Here is a 24,825-nt window from a genome sequence, read left to right on the forward strand (position 1 = left end):
CCATGTCAGGACCTGAATTCACATGATCTAGACTGACACTCCAATGTAATGGGAGATGTTGCAATGTCAGAAGTCATTTGTTTCATGGCTGTTTGTGGGACACTCCAGTGTGCTAAATAGCTGCTGTGTTTGCCTACAGGTACACAGTCGCTCCCCAGTAAATGCTGTAAAGCACTTTAAATGTGATCCCTCTGATGTGAAATGCGCTATACAAATAGCAAGGATTATTATTGGTAATCAAACAACTCAACAGTTTAATTTTCTTGTTTAAACGGCTCAAGGAGCTTCCCAAGTAATTGCAGTAGTCATATGTAATGAGTGTGTTTTTTTGGGTAAAGTAAACTAGAGGTTACTGACACAGTGCTGGGAACTGAGATTAGGTTAAATGGAGAAGCAAACATTACACTGTTACAGTGTGGCTTCCACTGTCTTGAAGATTTTTATAATTCTGAACTAAATTAAAGTGAGTTAACACTTGACAAATCTGTCAGTGAGAAAGTAAAGATCATGTCTGCACAATAATAGCTTTGTTTTAAATATAAAAAGAGCAGAAATGAGCTCCATTTCTGAACCAGAATCTGCTCAAACCTCTCTGCTGAAGCTCAGTGTGTGGTGGAGAGGAGGAGGGGGGGGTGTGGGGGGAGCCTGGGGGGCAGCAGAGTTACTGAGCAGGACATCAGGAAGCGATCATACGATCATTCATGTGACTGCAGCGCGGAAGCAGGAACTCAAATGGCATTAAAGAGTCGGGGAAGCAGCCGGTGCAGCCCGGGCACCGAGAGCAGCTGTGCACGGGGTGAGCTCGGGAGGATGAGGGCGGCTGTGTGCAGCTCTGTGTGGCTGTGGCTGGGGTTGGTGTTGGTGTTGGGTTGTCAGCGAGTGTCGGGCGGCGCTGCACACAGATCAGGAGCACAGACATGGCCGGTGCCTTACAAGTAAGTGCAGCCCAGACTGACCTCACACACACACACACACACACACACACGGGCTGTGTGGTTATTAACCCCTCGTGTGTAAAAGCTCGTGTTGTGCGCGCACTTAAATGTTGACAGTACAGTTTTTTTTTAAAAAAACATCAGATTGAAAATTGAACTTCACACAAGTACAGTTGCAGAACTTTCCTTTGCAAACGGATTGGGTTTGACATTTTGCTGCAGAGCAGGAACTTCGCAGGCCTGGCTGTGGGCGGCTGAAAAAAGATTTATGGCTGAACCAAGACGTTTTTTAGATTTACAAGAATGTTCTGCATAGTGCAGAGACAGTGTAGAAGGAGAGGTTTGTTTTTGGTCAGCTGGTTGCCTCTCACATACAGAAACCCATCACCGGGCTTAAGAGTATCTAACGCAGACTTGAGAATTTGCATTTCTATGCTACTTACACATGGAAACTTCCCTGCGTTTGGAATAGAATGTGCGCACTCTCCTTAGAGGGGTGTAACGCTGCTTACCTGATTCTGAAAAATGTTAGGCACAGGTTGGCAAGAGCCGAGGCTTGGGGTCCCCAGAGTGCGCGTTCGGGTACTGCTGGAACCGCATGGCTTGCCATCGATATTGCTGAAGGCAAACTTTCCCACTCTTATCCAGCTAAGACCACCCTACCCTTTAGGGCTATGTCTTGCAGGGTTAACGGGAGCTGAGTGGGATGACTACCTGCCCCCAGTGACTGGTTTGTCCTTCCAGGGACTGCCAAAGAGCCAGGCTGGCCGTGCTGTCATCAGGAGTGCCCTGCAGTGCTGTGGACCCACCTGGCTCAGGAACTGTAGCTCAGTGGTTAGAGCACTCGCCTTGCAAGCGAGACACCTGGGTTCAATTCCAGTTAGAGGGCGAAACCTTGGGCAAGCTTCCTTACTCCACACGCCTAATAATAATCCCTCCAAAACAATAATAAAGGTCATTTTCAATCCAGGACTGTTTGTGGGACACAGTTGTGCGTAATTGGCTGCCGTGTTTCGCCCACAAATATGCAGTCAATTCACTTTACAGCATATTCTGTAAAGAGCTTTGAGACATCTAGAAGACGTGAAACGCTCTACATCAAAATGCAAAAAAATGCAAGTATTATTATTACCGAGACCGCCACAGAGGGCTGGCTCGATTCCAACATTCACTTGCCAAGCACATCACCTTGGAGCCAGGAGGATCATCATTAGTTGGTTGTTCGGCATCCGACAAGCTCGGGTTTGAGCCCTCATTAGGTGGTTGCTAGGTACCAGGAATTTGAGATTTCAGCTAGAATTGCAATTCTCTGGCAAACTCATACTACCCTGCCTGGTAGGATTTGGTCTTCTTCACCTACAAGGCCATTCACGGCCTTGCACCCTCCTACCTCTCCGACCTACTATCCCCCTAATTACCTGCCCGTACCCTCCGTTCCTCTGGCTCCGGTCTGCTCCACATCCCCCGCCCCAACCGCCCTACCATTGGTGGCCGGGCCTTCAGCCTCTCAGCCCCTAGGCTCTGGAACTCCATCCCCCAGTGCCTTCGCCTTGTTTCCTCCCTTTCCTCCTTCAAGGCCGGTCTCAAGACCTTTCTATTCAGCCGTGCCTTCACCTCCCCTCTCAACTCTCTACCCCCTCCTCGCTCCCTCCCTTCCCTCCCCTCACCTTAACTATTCCCTCCCTGCTCGGGTCCCGACCCAACTGTCCTGCGCCTTGGGACGTCCTCCCGACGTGAAAGGCGCTCTATAAATGCAATCATGTTGTTGTCTTGTAGGAGCTGAGTTGGTAAAATCTGCCTCCAGTGGTCTGCCCCTTAAAGTCTTGCGTTGAGTGGCATTGAATTGTATGTTAAGGCACATCTGCAAGTAGCAATTACTTATTTTGCTTTGAAAATGTAACCTATTTGCCACTTTAATGCAGTGTTTATACTATAGTTACTGTGGTAAAATCTTGGCATAAGAAGTACAGCATAAATTGGGTTTGAGCAGTGTGATTTGAAAGCCAATGATGCTGAGGATTCCCTGGTGAAACACTGCCTTGAGAGAGCAGTTTTGGCAGCAGGTGTGAAATTATTCCATGTCTGCTCTGAATTGTTCACTTAAATGTCCTTGGATAGTGGAATTAAGTGCATGTGTAAAATTCCCATATCAGTGTTTGACTGTTTTTTGAGATTGTGGCTTTAATTTGAGATTTATTTTTGGCTACTTATTTGTTTTTTTAAAAGATTACTTTGAATCTGGTGCATTGCCTTTCATGTTGGGAGGACATTGCAAAGTGCTTCACATGATTTACTGTAAAGTGGAGTGACTGTGTATTTGTAGGTGAACCAACAGCCCACAGGAATGTCCCATGAAGCTCAATTTTATTTGGGAGATTGTTGGTCAGGACACCAGGAGAAACTCCCTTTTATTTTCAAAGAGTGCCATGCAATCTTTTAACACCATCTGGACAAACAGGTGAGACCTCAGTTTAATGTCTCATCTGAAGGACAGGACATCTGACAGTGCAACCGCTCTTGTTTAGTTTTGCAACACTGAGTTACTTTTGCTGAAAAAATTGTGAAGAAAAAGATTTTCTGATTATTCCATTTCTTTCTTTATTTTTGCGTTGCTGTATACACAATGGGACAAATGATTTGTTTCTTTTGTGTAATATTGTGTCATTACATGATTCCTGTTTCTGGGCTTATTACATTGTATCCTTTTATACTCCTTGGCACACAACATGTGCTTTGAATCTTAAAGCTTTTTATACTTTGTAACAGTTTCCGTAGTAATACTTGCATTTGATATAGCGCTTTTCACGTCTTCAAGACGTCTCAAAGCGCTTCACAGAACATACTGTAAAGTGAATTGACTGTATATTTGTGGGGGAACGCGGCAGCCAATTGCGCACAGCAATGTCCCACAAACAGTCGTGGATTGAAAATGACCAATTTATTATTGTTTTTGGTTTTGGAGGGATTATTATTAGGCGTGTGGAGTAAGGAAACTTGCCCAAGGTTTCGCGCCCTCTGCCTGGAATTGAACTCAGGTGTTTCGCTTGCAAAGGGTGTGCTCTAAACACTGAGCTACAGGACTCCACAAATATTATATGTGATCTTTGAGAAAGTTTTATCAAATCTCACATTGGCTTCATTATCCTTTCAGGCGATTTGATCATCGTCCTAAACCGGATCCATACTGCCAGCCCATTTACCCATTCTGCCCCAAAGGCTCTTCTAATGGGGAGATTCCTCAGATGAAGGACCAAGACATTATTGAGGTTTACCGACTTCAGACACCGGTGTGGGAGTTCAAATTCGGAGATCTGCTTGGACATTTTGTGAGTGTTTACAATGGGATTTATTTTGGTTCTTTAGCAACAAGAATTAAGAAGATAGTTTTACACTGGCTAACAAATTAAATGTGCATTTTCAAATTATTGTGGTCATGAAGACTCCCATTCAGGGTTTGTAGTCTCCAGAATGAGGACATCGAATATGATGGGATATTAAACTGGCTACAACTTTAATTTCAAAGCTATTTTTCAAGTTTGAAACTCAACATTTTTATTACAATATAGTGTTAGACAGGTACTATTGATATGGTTATCATCATTCTTTTTAATAGTAGTTCAGCATCTGTATGTAAGCAGGATTGTCTGTCATTTTCCTGGAGGTAATGCCTCTTGAAGAACATCCTTGTGTTCATAAGTGTCTTAAATGTATCTTGTAAATGCAGTTAAAAGTTAGAGAAGTTTTTGTGATTACAGCATATTATGCATGACGCAATTGGATTCCGCAGCAGTTTTACTGGTAAAAATTACACAATGGAATGGTATGAGCTATTTCAGCTTGGAAATTGTACCTTCCCACATCTTCGACCAGAACTGGAGACTCCTTTTTGGTGCAATCAGGGGGCTGCCTGTTTCTTCGAGGGAATAGATGATTTACACTGGAAAGAAAACGGGACCTTGGTAAAAATATCTGAAATAACAGGTAAGAGGCCGCACAACAATCCGAATTGAAAAACTAAGATCAATCATGTGTTCATCAGGCATTTGAAATGATTCAGATGTTTGAAGGAGAGAAATCCATCAGAATAGATTTAACAAGCATTAAATCAAGCTGAATTTGGACCCAGAAAGAATTAACAAAATAGAATGTAATGACATTTAATAAAAATATACCTGTACAGGGCTTGAAACAACAACAACAAATTACATTTATATAGCACCTTTCACGTCAGGAGGACATCCCAAGTCGCTGGACAGTCAGGGATCTGCACCCGAGCTGGTGGTTGGGATCAGGAGGGGTGGAGGGTGGGGAAGGTAGGGGTAGGAGGGTGAGCGAAGGCACAGTGAAAGATGAGGGTCTTGAGATGGATCTTCAAGGAGGCAAGGGACTGTGGAATGCAGTTCCAGACGAGAAAAGTGTAATTTGTATTGTATTATTGGTGAGATCGGGGTATGGAGTTTGGTCCAGGTACGTATGTGGGCAGAGTTCTGAATGAACTGGATTTTTTAAATAGTGGAGCTGGGAGACCGACGAGGTCCCTATTAGTACATAGGAGTTCTATAGCTCAGTGGTTAGAGCACTCGCCTTGCAAGCGAGAGACCTGGGTTCAATTTCAGGCAGGGCGAAACCTTGGGTAAGTTTCCTTACTCCATATGCCTGATAATAATCCCTCAAGAAAAAAAAACAATAATAAATTGGTCACTTCAATCCATGACTGTTTGTGAGACACTGCTGTGCGCAATTGGCTTTACATTAAATTAATTAACTTAATTTTACAGTATGTTCTGTGAAATGCTTTGAGACGTCTAGAAAACATGACAAGCACTATATCAAATGCAAGGATAATAATAAAATATTAACTACTCAATAACTGCTCAATTTTTAGTTCTGTAATTCTATTCTTAGAATTACTTTCAATTTCTACTAAGTATACAGTATTTCTTACATTTTCAAAAAGAGTTAGAAATAATAAAAAGTTCTTGCATTTGATATAGTGGCTTAGCATGTCATCCAGTCATCAAAGCACTTTACAGGATATACTGTAAAGAGGACTGACCGTATTTTGTGGACTAAACATTCTTTGAGAAAGTGGGAGGAAAGTTTAATAACGTGTTTATCTGTTCTTAGGTGAAATATTTAACAGAATGGCCAAGTGGGTGAAGGAAGATAATGAAACTGGCATATACTACGAGACTTGGACTGTTCATGCTAGTGGTGCTCCAAATGCCACTGTGTGGTTTGAATCCTATGACTGTTCAAAGTTTGTATTGAGAACTTACCAAAAACTGTTCGAATTTGGTGCTGTCTTGAAGAGCCCCATACAAACCAACTATACCAGATTATATCTCTATAGTGGAGAACCCATGTACCTTGGAAATGATACAATATTTGGACCAAATGGTACCAAGATTTTAGCAGCACAAATTCGCTCCTTCTATTTTCCATTTAGACCTCATCAGCATGTGAAGGAACTGATGGAATCTTTGTTGGAAATAATTGCGGAGGTTTTACTGGAGAAAACATTCTATTTGTACTTCAATTTTGAATATTGGCTCCTACCAATGAAATTTCCTTATATTAAAATAATATATGAAGAGATCCCTCTGCCATCGAAATAAAATACTTTCACATCGAACGTTAGAATGACCCACAGAAAAATACAAGAATCCAGGGTTTTGACTTTTTTTGTATGTCCAATCTTTAATGGGAATCCATTTGCATTATTGCTCTGCTGTTGTGCATGAAAATTCCGTAAATTGCTCTCATTTTTGTCCTTTTCATGTTCATGAATCTTTGTGCATCAGTAAAAATTTAAAAATCAGACCTCAAATTGGAGAGCTGTTATAGCAGAGGGATGGTCAATAAAAGTTTTTTTTGTATAGAAACCAAGTTGTAAGCATAAAAACAGCTGAGTGAACACTTACTGGAAATTGGTATGTGGCAGTGGTAACTACACTCAGCATAACATGACTGTTTCTACACATTGTGGCTGAAATGTCGATGCAAAGATCTGTTATTACAGGAATCAAGATATTTCTTTACTCACTGTTGTGGAATTATGGAATTCACCTCCTCAAAGAACTTTTAATGCAGAGGAAATGGGAATATTTGAAATGAAAACAGATCAATTGTTGTCTTTAATGGATTGAGGATTGGGGAAAAGGCAGGCAAATTGTACTGCATTACAGATCAGTCATGATCAAAGAAAATGGTGGAGCAGGCTCAATCAGCTGAATGCCTACTCTTGTTTTTATGTTCCTAACTCGACATAAAATTTTAGGTTCTTCTTTACTCATTTGTAGCAGCAACACAAGGTAAGTATTTATCCTTTGATATGGGTATAATTTAGGGTCAGAGACAATCAAGAGAGAATTTTTTTTGGTGGGGGGCATCCAGGTGTCTGACCCATGCAGAAACCCATCACAATGCTTAAGAGTATCCAAACCAAGCTGAGATTTCCATGCATCCCACCTACATATGGAAATCCCAAAGAATGGAATGGAATGCATTCTCTCCCAGGAGGGACCCATCCTGCTTACCTAATTCTTTGGGGACCCCAGAGGTATGGTTGGGATACTGCTGGAGTCGAACCAGCTAAAAACGCATAGCTTGCCATTGATATTGCTGTCCAGCAAGCTTTCCTGCTACTTGTCCAGCTAGGATCACCCTACCCATTAGGGCTTTGGCTTACAGGGTTAACAGGAGCTGAGTGGGATAACTCTCTGCCCCAAGTGACTGGTCTGCACTTCCAGGTCACCTGCTGACTGTGCTGTCATCAGCATTGCCCTGGAAAACTGCGGACCCGCCTGGCTCCGCAACCACACTACTGGGACTGCCAGAGAACTGGCTCGATTCTGACATTTCATTGCCAATTCAGCTCCAAGGAGACCCCGCTTACCTTCTCCCTCCACCCCACCCCCCTCACCACCACCACAGGAGAATTATCACTGGTTGATTGTTTGACATCCGACAAGTGTGGGTTTGAGGCCTCATTAGGTGGATGGTAGGTAGAAGGTTGCCCTGCGAGCTTCCCATTGAGCAACGCATCTCAGCATAAAATGTATGAGAGCATTGCCACCATCTTTCGTTCTCCAGCTCGGGCACACGTCCCTTCCCATTGAATGATGGTTCAAGAGAGAAAGTAAAAGAAACTCTTGAGTCAGTGAAGGGTAAAACAGTAAGGGCAAATGTCAGAGAAAGAAAGTCCGAGAAAGGGAGAAAGTTAGAAAGAAACGAGTAAGTAATAATAATTCTTTGATACAGCACCTTATCACATTGTTGAGATTGAATATTTGAAATATTGAGGGCAGAGGTGTGGGAAATAGGGCGGATACGGTCAAAGGCCTTGCCTACTGCAGTGGATAGGAATCCTCGGTTGAGGAAAACATCCAACAAATAATTCTCCGCCATTTCCGGCACCTCCAGTGTGATCCAACCACCAAACATATCTTCCCCTCCCCTCTCAGCATTCCGAAGGGACCGTTCCCTCCGTGACTCCCTGGTTCATTCCTCCATCACCACCAACCATTGCTCTTCTCCCCCTGGCACCTTCCCATGCCAGCAGATGATGCAATACCTACCCTTTCACCTCCACTGTCTCATACCATTGGGGAGAACAAGCGCAGATTGGGTGACCGATTTGCTGAACACCTCTGTTCTGTCCGCAAGCACAACCTTGGGCTTCTGGTTTAGGCCACTTCAACTCTTCCTCCCACTCGCACTCTGACCTCTCCATCCACAGTCTCCGACGATGTTCCAATGAACCACTGAGCTAGCTCGAGGACCAGCACTTCATTTATCTGCTAGGGATCATACAGTCCTCTGGCCTCAATATTGACTTCAACAATTTCAGACCATAAGAGCTCACCTTCCCCCTCCCCCTCTTCTGCGATCAATACTTCATCATCACGGGTCCCAGATACACCTTTTCCCTCTCTGATCTACCTGTTTTGCTACAATTTTCCTTCCCTTTGTTTTGCATTATTAACATCTCTTTCTCCGTTTTGTTGCAGCCCCCACCCCCCCCCCTTTAATGTGCATCATTAATACCTCTTTAACCCATCATCCCCTGTACTCTGCCCCATTTTCTCTTTTGTCTTCCTGCCCTACCTCTCCCTCTCTGTTAGCCCTTAAAAGCCTCTCCCTCCCAACATGCCCCAGTTTTAACGAAGGGTAGTGGAACCGAAACATTGGTTCACTTTCCTTTCTCCATAGATGCTGCCTGACCTGCTGAGTGTTCCCAGCGACTTCTGTTTTAACCAGATAAAGAGCTGTTTAGAGTTTGAGAAATGGTCGGACACAACAAGACTTGCAAACCACTGTTACAGGTGCCTTTACGATGTTGGTTACTCTACTTGTGCATTAACTGTACACAATCATACCTCAATATCATGTGGTAGTCGTGTATGACATTTGGTGGACCTCAATCCATCAGAGCATTTTGATATGGGTATAAAATTGGTACATCATGCATATGAAGTACATCCACGCATTCATCACATCTAGGCTCCACATCGCCAACTCCCTGCTTGTCGGCCATCCCAACTGTTCCCTCCACAAGCTACAGACTATCCAGAACACAGCAGCTCGTGTCCTCTACCACACCAGGCTCCGTGACCCCATCACCCCCACCCTTGCCCGGCTCCCCATCCCCCAGAAGATATTCAAAATCCTGGTACTTGCATTCCAAGGCCCTCTACACCCTTGCTCCTTCCTACCTCCGTGACCTGCCAACCCCACATCAACCTGTCCATTCCCTCTGCTCAGCAGGCTGCGGCTGCCCCACCAGCAGCAGTCGTGCCTTCAGCCTCTCAGCCCCTAGGCTCTGGAACTCCATCCCCCAGTGCCTTCGCCTTGCTTCCTCTCTTTCCTCCTTCAAGGCCGGTCTCAAGACCTTTCTCTTCAGCCGTGCCTTCAGCTCCCCTCTCGACTCTCTACCCCCTCCTCGCTCCCTCCCTTCCCTCACCCTGACCATTTCCCCCCTGCTCGGGTCCCGACCCAACTGTCCAGCGCCTTGGGACGTCCTCCCGACGTGAAAGGTGCTCTATAAATTCAATCTTGTTGTTGTTGTACCCTCTCTGCCCTCAACCTTGAGAACGCCATCCCACATTCCTTTTGCATCCTTCCAAGGCACGTCTCAACACCCTCCTCTTCGACCGCGCCTTCGGCCACTCTCCCTGATCCCAACCACCGGCTTGGGTTCAGATCAGATCTCTAACCGTCCAGCATCTTGGGATGTACTCCTGACATGAAAGGTGCTATACAAATGTCATTTTGCTACAATTAACAATATTACAGTATCTTTAACCTCATTGTAACCTATTCTCCATTCACTTGAGAAATTATATTCAGGTGAAATTAAAGTTAAAATATTACTAATTTGAATAGTTTTCCCACAACTGAGTGGTGGCTCCATTAGCTGTAAGCTACCCTTGCCCATGCATGCAACCTGCACCTGCGGGTTTGAAGTAAAATTGAGGCTGTGCACACAATTCAATACTGATGCAGCTTCATCAATCAAAACAGATCAACTAACCAAAAGAATCTTTCAAAAAATAAAAATGCTACAATATTTAACAATAAAATCATGATTATTGTGAATTATAGTTAATTACAAGTAGTTAGTATCTTTCTAATGTCATTTTTCAACATGTTGTTTACTCTGCCCTCCACCTTGCCCCCTCCATCCCATCTTTTAGATCACGACTGATGACCTTCCTCTTTGACCGTTCTTACGGTCACCTTCTCCTCCCCCGGATTGGTGTTGTGCTCAGACGTTGCCCCGTGTGAAGGTTGCTATATAAATTCAAGTTGTTGGTTTCAAAGCGTACTCCTTACATTTTTTTTATGAATAACAAACCTTACATTTGGTGTAGTGCATTATCAGGACATTGAAATGTCTCAAAGCACTTCACGGGATTTTATTGTGAAGTATACATCATGTGTAAAAGTTTCAGCTCCATATTTGTGGAGTTTTAAAAGAAGCAAAATTAGAACTTAAGGAATTTTAGGGTTACCCCCTTGAGCAATTATATTTTTCAGACATTAATAGATCTTGCTGTTTATGTAGGCCCATTATTGTTTACAGTTCTTTCCTGGGGATCATTTGATTGCATTTTACAAAGTATTGTAAATATTTTGACATCAAATACATAAACAGTCCCAGTTGAGAAAAAAATCGAATTCAAAAGCTACTGGCCAAATTGTAATCGAAATAACAGCTCTTAAGGAATTTTCATTTAATATTTAGGCAGTCTGCATCGGTTAGACAATACGCATCTACACCTTGGAAAGAGATGGTGAGGTCTTTATGAAAATTGGGTGACTGGTGAGAAACAGAAGTAAATTTTTCTGTGGTAAACAATGTTGCACAGTACCTATGCTTTAAAAGGTTCTGTGACATTTCCTTTTCAAGAATGAATATAATGCCTCACTGGGTCTGATTTTATTAAGAGTGATACCCACTTTAATTACAACAATGTAAGGTGCGTAAAGATAACAGAATTGACAATGCACTAGTTTAGTACTTTAATAGGCTAAGCAAAGAAGTCCCACCTTTACGATTTGTATTTCATTTACAGAATACATGGTAATTCCAACCATCGCAACATGAACAGAAACAATCTTAAAATGAATTATAGCACGGACAGACTAAGCCTGCCTTTCTGTCGCAAAGATGGATGATGTTTTGAGTTATAAAGGCTGTTGTGTACAACAGGAGCGACAGCGCCCTTGAGACATCCAAGGCAACTGTTGGGAATTATTTGCACTGGCATCATAGAAATGAGCACAGTATCAGTACAGTGTACTCTTGTTAGATTAATAACTGTTCATTTTTTTAATAAAAACCCTAAATATGTCCCACATGCTTCTCGAGGTTCAGATATAGGTTATGTGACTGAATGAGTTCCCATTCACACAACAGATTTTCACTGTATAAAAATGTACAGCGGTTTTATTGACATATACATTCCATATGTTTACAGCTGCAAAATAGGAGGCACACCCAGTATTGCACTTCATTAAAATTTCAGGCTCAAACGTAACCCTAGAAGTTTGAATGAAAACCGCAGTGTAATGTAGCAACTTTGTAATACACCTAACATTGATACCATATATACATTATGATATTCATACACTACAAGCCCTAACACATCCTCAACAGTCTATCAAATGAACCAGAACATACTTTCCACCCGTGACGTCATTACAATTCCAAGAGTACTGTACAGGGTTACCAAAAAAGTAGTCAGTGTACATATATCAATTTTTCAAATGTGTCATTTGGAAGCTGTCATTACTGCCCTTGTCCACAAATCCTTAGTGCTTTTGAAAAAAGCGTTGCCTTCTATTTGGTACCATGTAGGTATGATGCTTCACAGCCGAGGACTATAACGGCAGCATGCAAACACTTCACAAGTTTAAAGCCTTTTGGAAAACTTGAATCATTTACAGCAAGAATTACGTACACAAAAAACAGTTCATTTTTGTGCACAAAGTTGTTCTTTCACTCAAATGATACAGTGAGCCACCCCAATTTTCTGTCTTCAGTTCAGAAACTGAGGGTGAAAGGTCTGAAGTAGTTCCTTCTCTGCCGAGTGTTTAGAATGTGTGAGCATTTCTGCATACACCACAACCCAAAGCAAATTCTTCACCAGTGGCTGGGTGCACAACATGAAGAGGACACTCTGTTCCCTCCAGCTGTTTTCCTTTTGGTCCTGTAGAACAGATGAAATACATTTCTGAATCATACAATATATTAATAAACATTTTAGGAATGAACCTATCTGCATACATATATATATATATACATATACTCACACACACACACCGGAGAACCCTACAAAGAGACGAAGAATGTGTCTAGAAAATTCCAACCAGCCTTATAAGTGAAGATGCTAAAGAACTCTCAGCACTTTCAGGTTTGCAACATGACTGGTAATATCACTAGTGTGTACTGTGCATAAACTGGCCAGCAGCTCTCACGAAGTACTTCTCTGCTCAATTGGTACTTTTCCAGGTTTATAACAACTGATGTTAATGGGATTTTGTCAGCCTTGCATTATAGTGTAAGATTGTTGGGTTGTACACTCTTGCAATATGCCACCGAACAGGATTTTCATGCTTTAACATCACTGATTTTTAGGATCCATTACTTATTCACCTCATAAGCAAGACAGTGCTTATAATGAAGGGTGTTCATTATAAGCACTGTTCCATTCACTCCCTGGCACCTCCGTACCTATCCACCCTCTTCACTCCTCAATTCATAACCTGGCACCTCCGCTCGACTGGCACCGGCCTCCTGCTAGTCCCTCGCACCATCCGCCCCACCACTGGAGGTCGTGCTTTCAGCCAATACCCCCCAAAATTCTGGAACCCTCTCCCTCAATCCCTCCACCTTGCCCCCTCTCTCCACTCTTTCAAGTTCCGCCTGAAAACCTTCCTCTTTGACCGTGGTTACGGCCACCTCACCCCTCCCCGGGCTCAGAGTCAGACTCCACCACTGTTAAGTGCTCTGAGACTCTACCCTGTGTGGAGGGCGCTAATATATAAGTGCTGTATGCTGTTTGTGGAGAACATGAGAGTATATACATTGATTTATCTTTTAGTTAGTTCCTCAGATGGTTCAGCAGCTTTATTCAGTGAGTAGCTGAGACATACAAGCTGGAGGTTCCAGGTTTGATCACAAGTTGGGTGACACTCACTGCTAAAAATGTCCACTTGGGCGAGTTACCAGAGGGTGAGCACACACTTGGAAAAATAAGAATCAAAACTCCTTCATGACAAGAGGGGAAGAAACTGACAAGAGATATGTGTGCATGGCATGAGATAAAGGAGCTGTTTCACTTTCACAGAAAATAGTTCATGATGTCTTAAACCAACTCAGTGCAGGAATTGGAAAGAAGTCCTACCTGCGGGACAATGGGGGAGTTCTTCTTTAGGGATACTCGTCATTCTCTGAAAGTCGTCATGGCAAGCATTACAGAAGTGTGTTGTTCCAAAGCAAAAGAACACTGCTACAGAGCAACAGTACCGGCACTTATACTCCAGGAAGTCTGTACCATGCTTGGGGCACATCTGTTGAGGAAAATTTAAATATTATGAAGTTCATGTGAATGCACTTTCAAAACAATCTAATTGTGATCAAATACATCCAACAAGTTTTTTATAGTAAATGGTTCAACAGAGTTAATTGAATACCTGTGCTCGAGAGATATCTGAGCAGGCACCACAGATCAATTCCCTAGGGTCATACTGATCACCCTGGCCTGCTTCAGCATCACATCGTGCTTCACCTCCAAAATAAGCCTGAAAGATGATAAACAAGAATAGATTCTGTTCAACTGCAATGGCGCAAATAAAACGTCTGGGATCACAAATCATTTTTACATGATCAATATTAGAGAAAGTCATTTAAGCAAGTGATTTTTTAAGAATCTAAAGATACTCTAAGCAATATACTCAAGATATAAAATGTGTCCCCTCCCCACCCTATTCAAAAGATAGCTAATTTTGAGGATGACAGTTTCACTTGTAGAATTTCATGAAACCTCAGTGTTTATAGGTTGTATTTACAAGCTACAGGTGCAGAACGTTGACTGAAATTCTTTAAGATTTGTTTTTCCCATTCTGTTCATACTGATGAGATAGTTTCTGCAGTCTTGCCTAAACAAGCAAAAAAACAGAGTTGACAAACTTTTGGAAATTTAAAATAGAACTTTGCCTTAGGTATAAAAGATTTAAACCAGTGATACAATTCCTCCTCAAAAATAAAGACAGCTACTGCCCCCAATGAGCCACAACTAATTAGGAGTGGAGTTTGGAATGAGGCTGCAATATAATGGTGTAAAAGATCACCTGACCAAAATGATAAGGGCAGCATCAGTTTCACTTCGTGATTTCTTTTTCTGCTCCTACCCCACAATGCAATTTCTATTACAATTTACAAGTAAAGGAGCAAAAGGTTATCACTAAATGTCAACTTTTCATGGCAAACATGCCATATGTGATTCCCAATCACTATATACTAAATATTACTAATTTAAATAAAACTAAAAGTTCACAGTGTGTCAATTATACCTCGCTCACAATAGAGAAATGTACTAGTTTAGAATAATGTAGGACACCTAACGGATTGTGTGAAGTCCTAAATTTGGATATGTTTGTCATATTATTTCCTGTTCTAACAGTATTAACACAAACAGGTTTGTCACGATTATAATATAACCCTTGCATTTGATATAGCGCCTTATTGCATATTTGAGACATTTCACAATGCTTCACAGAATATACTGTAAAGTGAATTGACTGTATATTTTGTGGGCGAAATGCAGCAGCCACACAGCAGTGACCCACAAACATTCGTGGATTGAGTGACCAATTTATTATTTTTGAAGGAATTATTACTCCCAGAAAAACGATATGCCAATTGACTAACAACTGGGTTCCTACTCACTGCTAGGTAAACAGAGGCGCGTGGAGTAAGGAAACTTGCCCAACGTTTCACCCTACCGGGAATCAAACCCAGGTCACTCGCTTGTGAGGCGAGTGCTCTGACCACTGAGCTACAGGACTCCACTCCATTGATTCAAATCTCAGCCGAGCAAAATCAGAAGTTCATTCATTCTGGTGCTGAACTTCAATTACTGCTAAAAGTGCCAAAATCTGTGAATTCAATATAATTTATTTTATTTATTATGCCTACCTTTTTACATTTGTAGCAGACATAGTAAGCATATCTGTTCATTGCAAAACCAGTAGGGTCATTGTAAAAGCGGACTCCTGGCGTAGTGATGGCTTCACTCTTGTGTAATCCTTCATATTCTAACCTCATAAGAGCTTTTCTCCTGACATCTTCATACAGTTCTTTAATAGGATCAAGTAGGTCTTTTAATACTGGATGATTTATTTTGTTCTGAAAACAGAGAAAATATTGCATGTAAACATGGCAATAAATTAACTAATAAATGAATCAATCAAGAGTGTCTTAAACAATAATTTGAAGCTGCTCACCTTGCATATGGGACATGACATAAATCCAAAAGTTATTCTTGGACCAAGCCACTGATTTTCCAGAACTCGTCTACAGCAATGTAGATGGAAAACATGACTACAGTCCAACTTTGAGGAGAGAAAAGAGACACATGGATCAGTCATCATTACTTTAGGAAATGTAATTAGTCAGATTCTTAAAACATCCAGTAAAATAGGTGATTGAGTAAGGATTACATGAATATTTTATAGCCATAGCTCCTGCCACCTTGTTCCTAATACTTTTCAAAATTAGGTAAGCAAGGGAGAGAGTGCACATTCCATTCCAGAGGAAGGGAACTATCCATATATAGGTGGCATGCATACGTAGAACTCTTAGATCGTCTTGGACACTCAAATATGGTAATGGGTTTCTGCTTGTATCAATACACCCAAATGAAAAAGTATATATAGAAACCGATGAAGATTTCTAAAATGTGATTTTAATACTCTTATAGGCAATGTACCATGACTCCACTCCAATGATTCCTGGAGCTCCGCCCCTTGGTTAGTTACAGTCAAGCCTGTGAGAGTGACCCTATGCCATATGTCGAAGTAGAATGTGAAGATATAAAATATGTCACAAGGTTACACGAGTCAGACAATAGGTGAATAGAAAATGAAACTGGAATTGCTTCAGAAATGGTAGTCTTAATTGAATCAAATGTGATAGCCACACAATCAAATGTATTTTTAAAGAAACATTTTAAAAAGAAAAATGGGCAAATTTGACCACATTAGTTAAAATAATTCATAAAAAACTTTTTAAAACATATCAGTGTACCGTCTTCCTTTTAAGTTCACTAAATTCCTTAGATCATTGAACTCCCGACTAACATGAACCAAATATACACATTTATCCTGTAAAGGAGCTCAGTTACCTGGACAGCAGGAGCTGCTGAAAGTGCCTCAGTAAAGCAGATCATGCACATATCATCAGCATCTTGCTTAAGACATGTTGCATTCTTGTCACAGCCATGTAAGCAAGGTAAACAGTGATCCTCGCCTTTAACTCCACCGCACGGATGACCACAGCAATGAGTTCTACTGCAGGCGGTTTTAGAATACTCCTTTATTTCAATTAAAAAGATAAATTCAGTGCCACAGAGACAAACATTAATTAGCAAAACTGAACATTAAACAAGGTATATAAATAATATCATGCATCAACACTATGTTGTTTGATTCCTATGTATTTGAGATCAGATTGTTTCAGATTCCATTAAGGAATTCCATGAAAGCCCAGATGGAAAAATATTACATACAGATTAAGATCAATTTAGATTTAATCCCTGGTCAGTGGAAAGTTACATTGTGTCAGTTATGGTGGGCCTGAGCATTGCAATTAGTCTTAATTTCTGTGGACTAAGAGAAATTGAAGAAAGGAGGAAATAAGACAGGGTTCTTGCTCTTGAATGCCCTCTAATGACAATTGCAGGTATGGAAGTCAGATAAGAAAATAATTAAACTCAACTCTGATATCAATGTGCCACCATTTACTCACTCGATTCACCAGCACATCATTCATATGGACGAGGTACAAGAGCACTGACAATATAAGTGGAACTGTATAATCACACAGACTGAGAGGGGGACTTCAGAGGAAAGAGCCTGGATGATTATCTTCTACCCTCATGTGACGAGGTACATATCACACAAGATTGGTTTGGATGAAGAAGGCCCTACAGCCCATCCAATCTCATACTGCCAGAACACTCAACCTCCCTCCTCCCATCATAGCATCAAGCTGCTTTTTAAAGTCTTGGTCTCAATCACTGTTCCTGGCAACCTGCTCCAGTCGTATTCTCTGAGTTAGTGGCCTAGGATTAACACTGGCTATTTTAGGACCAGAGGTGAGGTCAAGCAGATGATGGAAATAGAATGAAATATTAAAAAAAATTCAAAATGCCTCAATTATACAAAAAAGGACAAAAGAAATTGTGTTATTACATTTTTTTTTACAAATGATTAGGATTATTAGAGTATGGAAATGGGTAGTTGGTGTAGAATCCACAATACTTTTAAAATGGAATTAAGACAAACATCTGGAAAATAAAATAAAAAAGCCATAGGTGAAAAGGCAGGAAAGTGGCACAAGAACGGTCGGCTGAATAGCTTCCTCCTATGCTGAGAAATTCTATGATTGTATGTTTTAACACACCTGGCAGTCTACGTCAGAGCAGACACTGCCCACTGCAGACAACTCAGTTCCATTTCTTGATCTGCAGAAGCGACATGCTTCAGAGCTGCTTGAAGCAGGCTTGCCTGCAAATGGAAAATAAGCTACTGTACATTGAATTGGATTTTTTATAAAAATACATTGCAACAGCATAGCTTTTTTTCTTTTGCCCATTCATACCTTTAAAAAATATTAATTACTCTCCATACATATAGTCTTTCTTCATCGTTGAAAGCAATATAATCCCCTCATGCATTTTGGATATTGACTAATAAGAATGCGGCCCCTTTAAATTTAAACGATTGTCACTACTCCCACTACCATTTTTTTCTGTCCATAGAATTCCAACATGGATAGAGGCAGGTTTCACATATCTCATTATATGTTACTTCAAGCTTAGACTTACAATCAGCCCTAACTTACTTGGTACAGTTTGCTTATCTCACTCCTGCTGAGAGCACAGTAAATCTGCAAGTACCAACCCACCCTCCCAATTTAATCCAGATTCTGACCATTTGCATCCTGGTCTAACAGGTCTAGGACATCCACAGATTCCTTCAGGCAATGAGAAAAACATACATTGTAAAAGTAATAATCCTTGCATTTAACATAGCACCTTATCACATTATTGAGACGTTTTAAATGTGAATGGTGTAGGAGAATGCTTCAAGAAGATAACATAAAGTCCAGAAAGGAAGGCGGGCAGAATATCCCCAGAGGTCCCCTATTCTCCTATTCTGTGAAGCGCTTTGAGACGTCTAGAAGACATGAAAAGCGCTATAATCAAATGCAAGGATTATTTATCAGATTGGAGGTGCTACTAGACAGCATAGCTCTTGGGAACAGCATCTTGAATAAGGTTCCTCCTCAAAATCCATTTTCTACATATCCTCCATCAGTTTCAGATTGTGACATTGAGAAGGGCATTACTAAATTAGCTAAAATGTTTCAAGCTGTTTAAAAGACATTTTTCAGGTTTCAAAGTCTCACCTGTGTGTTCTCTGAACTCTACCATTGCCTTCATGGTTTTTGAATCCGCTAGTGCCATAAGCCAGAAAAGCTTGGTTCTTCCACACCCTTCATGAAGATCCACTTTAATTGCTTCCTCCTCTTCCTTAAATACCTGCCATTTTCAAGAAGAAATTCAATAAAAGATTTTCAAATGGGCTGTTGAAACAGACAGCCAGTCATATTTAGAAAGCTTCTGTGGGAACTATTTAGACTGGGGCAATTAGCCCCCTTAGAGCAATAATTGTCATAAACAACAACAAATTACATTTAAATGGCACCTTTCACATCGGAAGGACGTCCCAAGATGCTAGACAGTTTGCACCCAAACTGGGTGTTGGATATATTAATATACAATAAATATATTCACATCAATTCTTATTATGTATTTTGCTAATTAGTACTAATTATTTCAACACTGCTGCCCACTTGCTCTAAAATATTTTACAAGAATCTGTGACAATATTTGCCAACTTGTCACAATTTAACAATGGACACATAGTAACAATAGACATTTGTACAAATGTGCAAATATATTGCTGCAGTTCAGGGATATTTCAGATCGCCATATTCTGAAATATTCTAGCTTTCTACCAAATATAAAATATTACTTCAAAAGCTTCTCTAGAGCATAACTAACGCTATGAATATACATTCTCTGTTAACTTTTGAACCCCACCTGTCTTTGATGTGATCTTGTCCTCCTGTGAAGATGGAGGAACCGGTCACAGTCTGTGCAGAGATTCCCACACACATTGCAGTGGATGATAGCTGGGGTTTCACCGTCATCGTGGTTGTCGCACATTGGCTAATAAAAAAAATTCAAATTCTGTTTGTAATGTGTCAATTGACAAATTAGAGGTGAAGTTCTTTAACTAGGGTACAATTTTCTCATAGTTCTGATAGATCGTGTATGACCATGTTACAGAACAGGTTTCAAGCTAATCTCGTTAAGATTCTTATTATAGTGTCCTACCAAATTTCTACAGTAACAATGATAATTCCTTACCATTTGCTTTTGCTGGCCATCCTTCCCCATCCATCTCCCAGAGGAAAGTCTATCAACATGGTCTTGGTCCAGGACACACAGTGAAGCTAGTGCTAGCCATAACTGAGGAAGAAAACGTAGAACTAGATGAGACTTAGGATTTTATTAAAGCACTCCTAAATACTTTTGTTAAATGATTAGTTAGTTTAAAACAAAATGGAGTATAACTTATTACCCTGGTTGTTGCAATACAATGGACAGGTACTCTGTATTCTTCTTCCATTTTTGTTAGGGCAATAATTGTTTCGGCAATAGCATTCTTTGTGACACGAGACCAGGCTTCCGATAAGTGTCCCTATAAAAAACGTTTCAAAACATATAAAATTACATTTTGCAAGTTACCCTGATATGAAATGATGGAAAGACTCTCAGGAAGCTAATTGTGATTTGGGAATAGAGTATAACAAAAACAGTTTATCAAGTCACAAATGTATATCCAGTAGTTACTTTCCCAGTATCATGTTTATCATATTTAACTATGTTATTATGTTATGTTATAACAACTATGTTATTACATGGATAATGCTGCTCATTGTAGGCATTTCTTTTAAATATGCAATATTGGTAGATCATAGTTACTTACTGCTGCCATGTCCTTTATTAGTTTAATGATTATTTCTGAAATTTGCGGGGGTGTGGAACCTTTCATCCACCAGTGACTTTCACCTCGGCGAATAGAGCTGTGAATAGATAAATCATTAAGACAGCCCTTCTTTAACATTTCACTGACGTTCAAAAATAGTTAAGAATCAATACAAACAAGTTACTTTAAATCCTTCACAGTCATCACAACAGTGGAATAATACGTATTCAGCTTTGGAAAAAAGAGTGAGAAGCAGATTACTCACTAAAACTGAAATAATCCTTATTTATATACTGAAATAATACATTATTTAAAAATTATGTTTTTTTTTCTCCATATTCGTTGTTTGACAATTAAACCAGCATTGATACAGCAGTCACAGTCTGCTCATTTTAAGATTTTTCCAATTCAACCCACTGTACTTGTGCAGATCCCTTCTAACAACCTTGGACTACTTTCATTTGATGCAGTGCCATTCCTCATCACAGTTCTTTTGTCAAGAGCATACAAGGTTACCCTTGATTATTCTACAAGGCTTCTAAATTACAATGCACAAGCACAATGTGTAACAGAAGGGTAAGGCTTCATCTACCTTTTGTTCCATAAACTCCAATCATTTCTATCTGCATATTTATTGGTTGCAGCCACCAGAGTAACTTTTCTTCCATTAGACAGGATGCATATGAAGTTATATCACAGACATTCTTGAAAAAAATCTACACCATTTTGTAGCTCTTCTGAGAACCATTGAGAGCAGCTCAAAACAGTAAACACCTGATATCAATTTAATCAGTCATTCTTACCCAGAGTTGAAAACTGAAGGTAACGTAACTGTGGTCACCCCTTTCCCAGCAGCTGTACCAGGGAAACTACTGCCTTTGGCTTTTAACTGTACAGTGAGTCCTTTGGCAATGCATCCCAGGAACATGTCCAGAATTCCTAATTTACTCCAATCTCCTTTCTCTGTGGAATGAATGATATCACTGATGTCCGCTGGTGGAAGAGACTTCACACCTATTATACTAGCAAGACGTACTGGTGTTACTTCCGGCAACACACGGCGGAGCAACGATGTTACCTGCAATCAAGAATTTACAATGATATAAGTTTGACATAAAAGGTTCATTAGAAATATCACATAAATAAATATGCTATCACAGCACATTACACTCAACAACTAAACCTTTATGAAACTGGTTGTTAATTCAGGTATTGCAGTTAGATTTACTCACATATATTGATTACATCTATTGGACATTTTATAGGTAATAATGGATCAAAGGTTGAGATAAATTCAAATTAACAATGTTCACTTGTTTCTCTGTTTGGGGAAGTGAGTAAGAGAGAAAATGCTGCAAATACCATGGGGTAAGTTTTTAGATGCCCACTTCTTTTGAAAATTTATTTTGTGGTTCTAATGTATTATTCTATTTTATTCAGCAAAAACTGAGGCAAATATAATAAGAAATTTGCTTTGGGATGGAATAAGAAACTAAGACCAACTAGTGAAATTTCATCGCTGAGAAATTTCCTCTATTCCAGCCATGGTCAGTACATGTACTCCACTTGGGCAATTTTTAACCCTGATTCCTAAGTTCATAAACAAATATCCCATTACTGCTTACATGAAGAAAGCTTTATTTAAGAACCACAAGTATCAGTAATAGGGATTATCTTTCAGATCCATATTCAAAACAATATGTTTAATGGTACAGGTATTGTGCAATGTTTTAACCAAGAAAATTAACATTGATTACTGACCTGTCTTTGCACTCTGGGAGAAGCTGTATGCAGTAAAGAAAAAAGGTCTTGCAGTAAAGTGAGCTGTTGGGCCAAGTACTGCCTTCCCACATTGGAACCACTCAAAGCAAGAACCATTGAGAGCAGCTCAAAACAGTAAGCATCTGAGGAGGCATCCTCATCGTTTGGCTGAGAATTGGCATTCTCCTTGCTGGAGATGGCATGTTCCCATTCCTCTCGCACACGGGTGGCCTCCATTCGTATGGCTTGAACTATATGAGCACAGACCTTTTTAAAAAAAAGCACAGCAGGTCTCATAAGCCGAATCAAGAGTTTTTTTTTAAATTTAAAAATACTTATACAAGTATCAGTTTCCAAAGGAGGTATTGCAATTGAAAATTATATGAAGAGTAAAAAGCTACTTAAAAACATATGCTGTTAAGTAACGTGAATTAAAACACCAGCAGCATAAATGGATTGTTCTAAATAAATCAATTTGCAGCCTGGATAGTATCTGAAGAGGGAAAAAGTATTTTTGAAGTGTAACATTGACCAGATTGCACTTATGCCACAAGTGATAGACTATAACTTCGCAGATAAATCTCGTCCAAATCTGGTGTGTGCGGTTCAGAAGAGAGGGACGGCGGGGGGATTAAATTAGGTTTATTTATCCAATTTTGTGTATAGGGACTTCCTAAGCCAAGTGGCTTATACATTATAAAAATTTCTGTACATTATTTCAAAGATTGATTCATTGGTCTTTAAACTTGCGAAATAGTTTAATCAATTTAGCAAACAAGGGCTCTTTTGTTTTGATTTACAGGAAATTCACATGAAAAACAGGAATTATAACAACATATTAATTAGTAGAAGACATTTTTGACACTCGTATATAGAACTAACCTGTTTCTGGAGATTGGTTAGCTTGCTTCTGCTAAATATGATTCCAACCATATGTTCTTTCAAATCTGCATCTGATGGTGCCTTTTATCAAAAGATTAAATCTAGTAAGTTGATGTGCAGATTAATTGGATCAGAAGACTCACTTATAATAACTGCAAGATGTTTTGCATAGCATTAAACATATGTAAAACCAGTTTAAAGTTCTGCAAACCCATATTTATTGTTAAAAGAATCTTGAATAAAATGTTTTAGCCATTATCTATGTAGTGCATCATGAAATAAAAAGTAGGAACTAGTTATTAAATGGATCATTAGTGTTTGATTCCTGATATCCACAAACTGGGAGTTGTATTTATCTGCAAAGAAGCTTCCAATATCATAATATTCATACCTTTTCTTCTCCTTCAGGTGAAGACAAAATAGTCTTATCTTCTTGTTCAGGTGTCGGCTCTGCATCACCAGAAATTAGTTTCCCAAACACCTAGAGAAGTTATATAAAGTTAGCTACACATCAAAATGTTACATAGAGTTACATAAAATGGAATTAAGCCATTCGGCCCATCTAGTCCATCCTGGTGTTCATACTCCACTGAAGCCAAGTTGTATTAACTAAACAAAGTAATGCAAAATAAAACCAAATAAACATTGGAAAAGCAAAAAAGTTAATTTGTGATTATAAAACTGAGTAAAACGCTCATATCATAAGCAGTAATAAATGTTTATGCAGATTCAAACAATACTAATTTAGTTTCCTTCCTTGGAAACCTATCTGGAAAGGATTTTTTCAGCAACATGCACAGGCCGAGTAATTGATGCATTTACAATTTACCTGCAGAAATGCATGGTTTTCTTTATTTAATTATTTTAAAATACCATACATTTCTGATATACTCAAGAGCCTGCCCTTTAAATGTTGCACAATAACACAACACGTGCATCTTGAAAGCAATTATTGAAAGTTAGCACTTCCAAGACAAAACTAATGTATTTAATAAAATGGATGTACCTGTGAGGTAATAAGTCTAAAAACTCTTAGGGTCTCTGCTTCACAATTCTTCTGTTGAGCTACACTTGCTGAAATTTCTTCACCAATTTTGATGCTTTCATTTTCCCTCCATCCAAGAACTTTGACTTGCCGTACTCGCAATGTATTCTCAGGGCCTTTGAGCTCAATTTTAATAATATAATTGTCTCCTCCAGGAAGCTCGCTGGTTACCCATCCCATATGTCTGGAATCCATGTCAGTCTGAGAACAGGGTGATAAGGGAGAAGAAAAAGTAGATCCATGCATATTACTAAAACAAGTTTAGTTTACGGACAGACTCTGTAAGTATAAAATTAGTGTTATAGAAGTCAGGTGAAAAAGTGGAAGCTTGGAACTCATCCCATTACGAGA

At 40.0% G+C, this 24,825-nt stretch overlaps 2 protein-coding genes across 11 annotated transcripts in view; one reads left to right on the forward strand and one right to left on the reverse strand.

Moving 5' to 3' along the window:
- Positions 1–633: 633 nt before the first annotated feature.
- On the forward strand, positions 634–6,820 carry cln5 (CLN5 intracellular trafficking protein). Its single transcript, XM_007890761.2, has 4 exons — positions 634–935; positions 4,087–4,261; positions 4,691–4,916; positions 6,063–6,820. Exons 1-4 carry the CDS (start codon positions 733–735, stop codon positions 6,551–6,553), a joined length of 1,095 nt encoding a protein of 364 aa, XP_007888952.2. The 5' UTR covers positions 634–732; the 3' UTR covers positions 6,554–6,820.
- A 4,618-nt stretch (positions 6,821–11,438) lies between these two features.
- The window catches only part of mycbp2 (MYC binding protein 2), a 121,334-nt gene continuing 107,947 nt past the window's right edge, over positions 11,439–24,825 (reverse strand). For 8 of the 10 annotated variants that reach the window (XM_042334238.1, XM_042334237.1, XM_042334236.1 and 5 more), the window contains 17 exons: positions 24,436–24,675; positions 23,821–23,910; positions 23,430–23,510; positions 22,548–22,814; positions 21,590–21,864; positions 20,787–20,883; positions 20,379–20,498; positions 20,165–20,266; positions 19,835–19,963; positions 19,138–19,270; positions 18,130–18,251; positions 16,850–17,038; positions 15,951–16,058; positions 15,643–15,852; positions 14,139–14,246; positions 13,850–14,015; positions 11,439–12,652 (listed from right to left, as the gene is read on the reverse strand). In XM_042334238.1, coding sequence (XP_042190172.1) covers positions 12,537–12,652; positions 13,850–14,015; positions 14,139–14,246; positions 15,643–15,852; positions 15,951–16,058; positions 16,850–17,038; positions 18,130–18,251; positions 19,138–19,270; positions 19,835–19,963; positions 20,165–20,266; positions 20,379–20,498; positions 20,787–20,883; positions 21,590–21,864; positions 22,548–22,814; positions 23,430–23,510; positions 23,821–23,910; positions 24,436–24,675 — 2,553 coding nt within the window. In that variant the 3' untranslated portion in view covers positions 11,439–12,536. The remainder of the gene's footprint in view (positions 12,653–13,849; positions 14,016–14,138; positions 14,247–15,642; positions 15,853–15,950; positions 16,059–16,849; positions 17,039–18,129; positions 18,252–19,137; positions 19,271–19,834; positions 19,964–20,164; positions 20,267–20,378; positions 20,499–20,786; positions 20,884–21,589; positions 21,865–22,547; positions 22,815–23,429; positions 23,511–23,820; positions 23,911–24,435; positions 24,676–24,825) is intronic. The other 2 variants (XM_042334239.1, XM_007890762.2) reach the window with 1 other exon arrangement.

The sequence above is a fragment of the Callorhinchus milii genome, unplaced genomic scaffold (genome assembly GCF_018977255.1).
Source record: "Callorhinchus milii isolate IMCB2004 unplaced genomic scaffold, IMCB_Cmil_1.0 Scaffold4, whole genome shotgun sequence".
NCBI classification, from domain to species: domain Eukaryota; kingdom Metazoa; phylum Chordata; class Chondrichthyes; order Chimaeriformes; family Callorhinchidae; genus Callorhinchus; species Callorhinchus milii.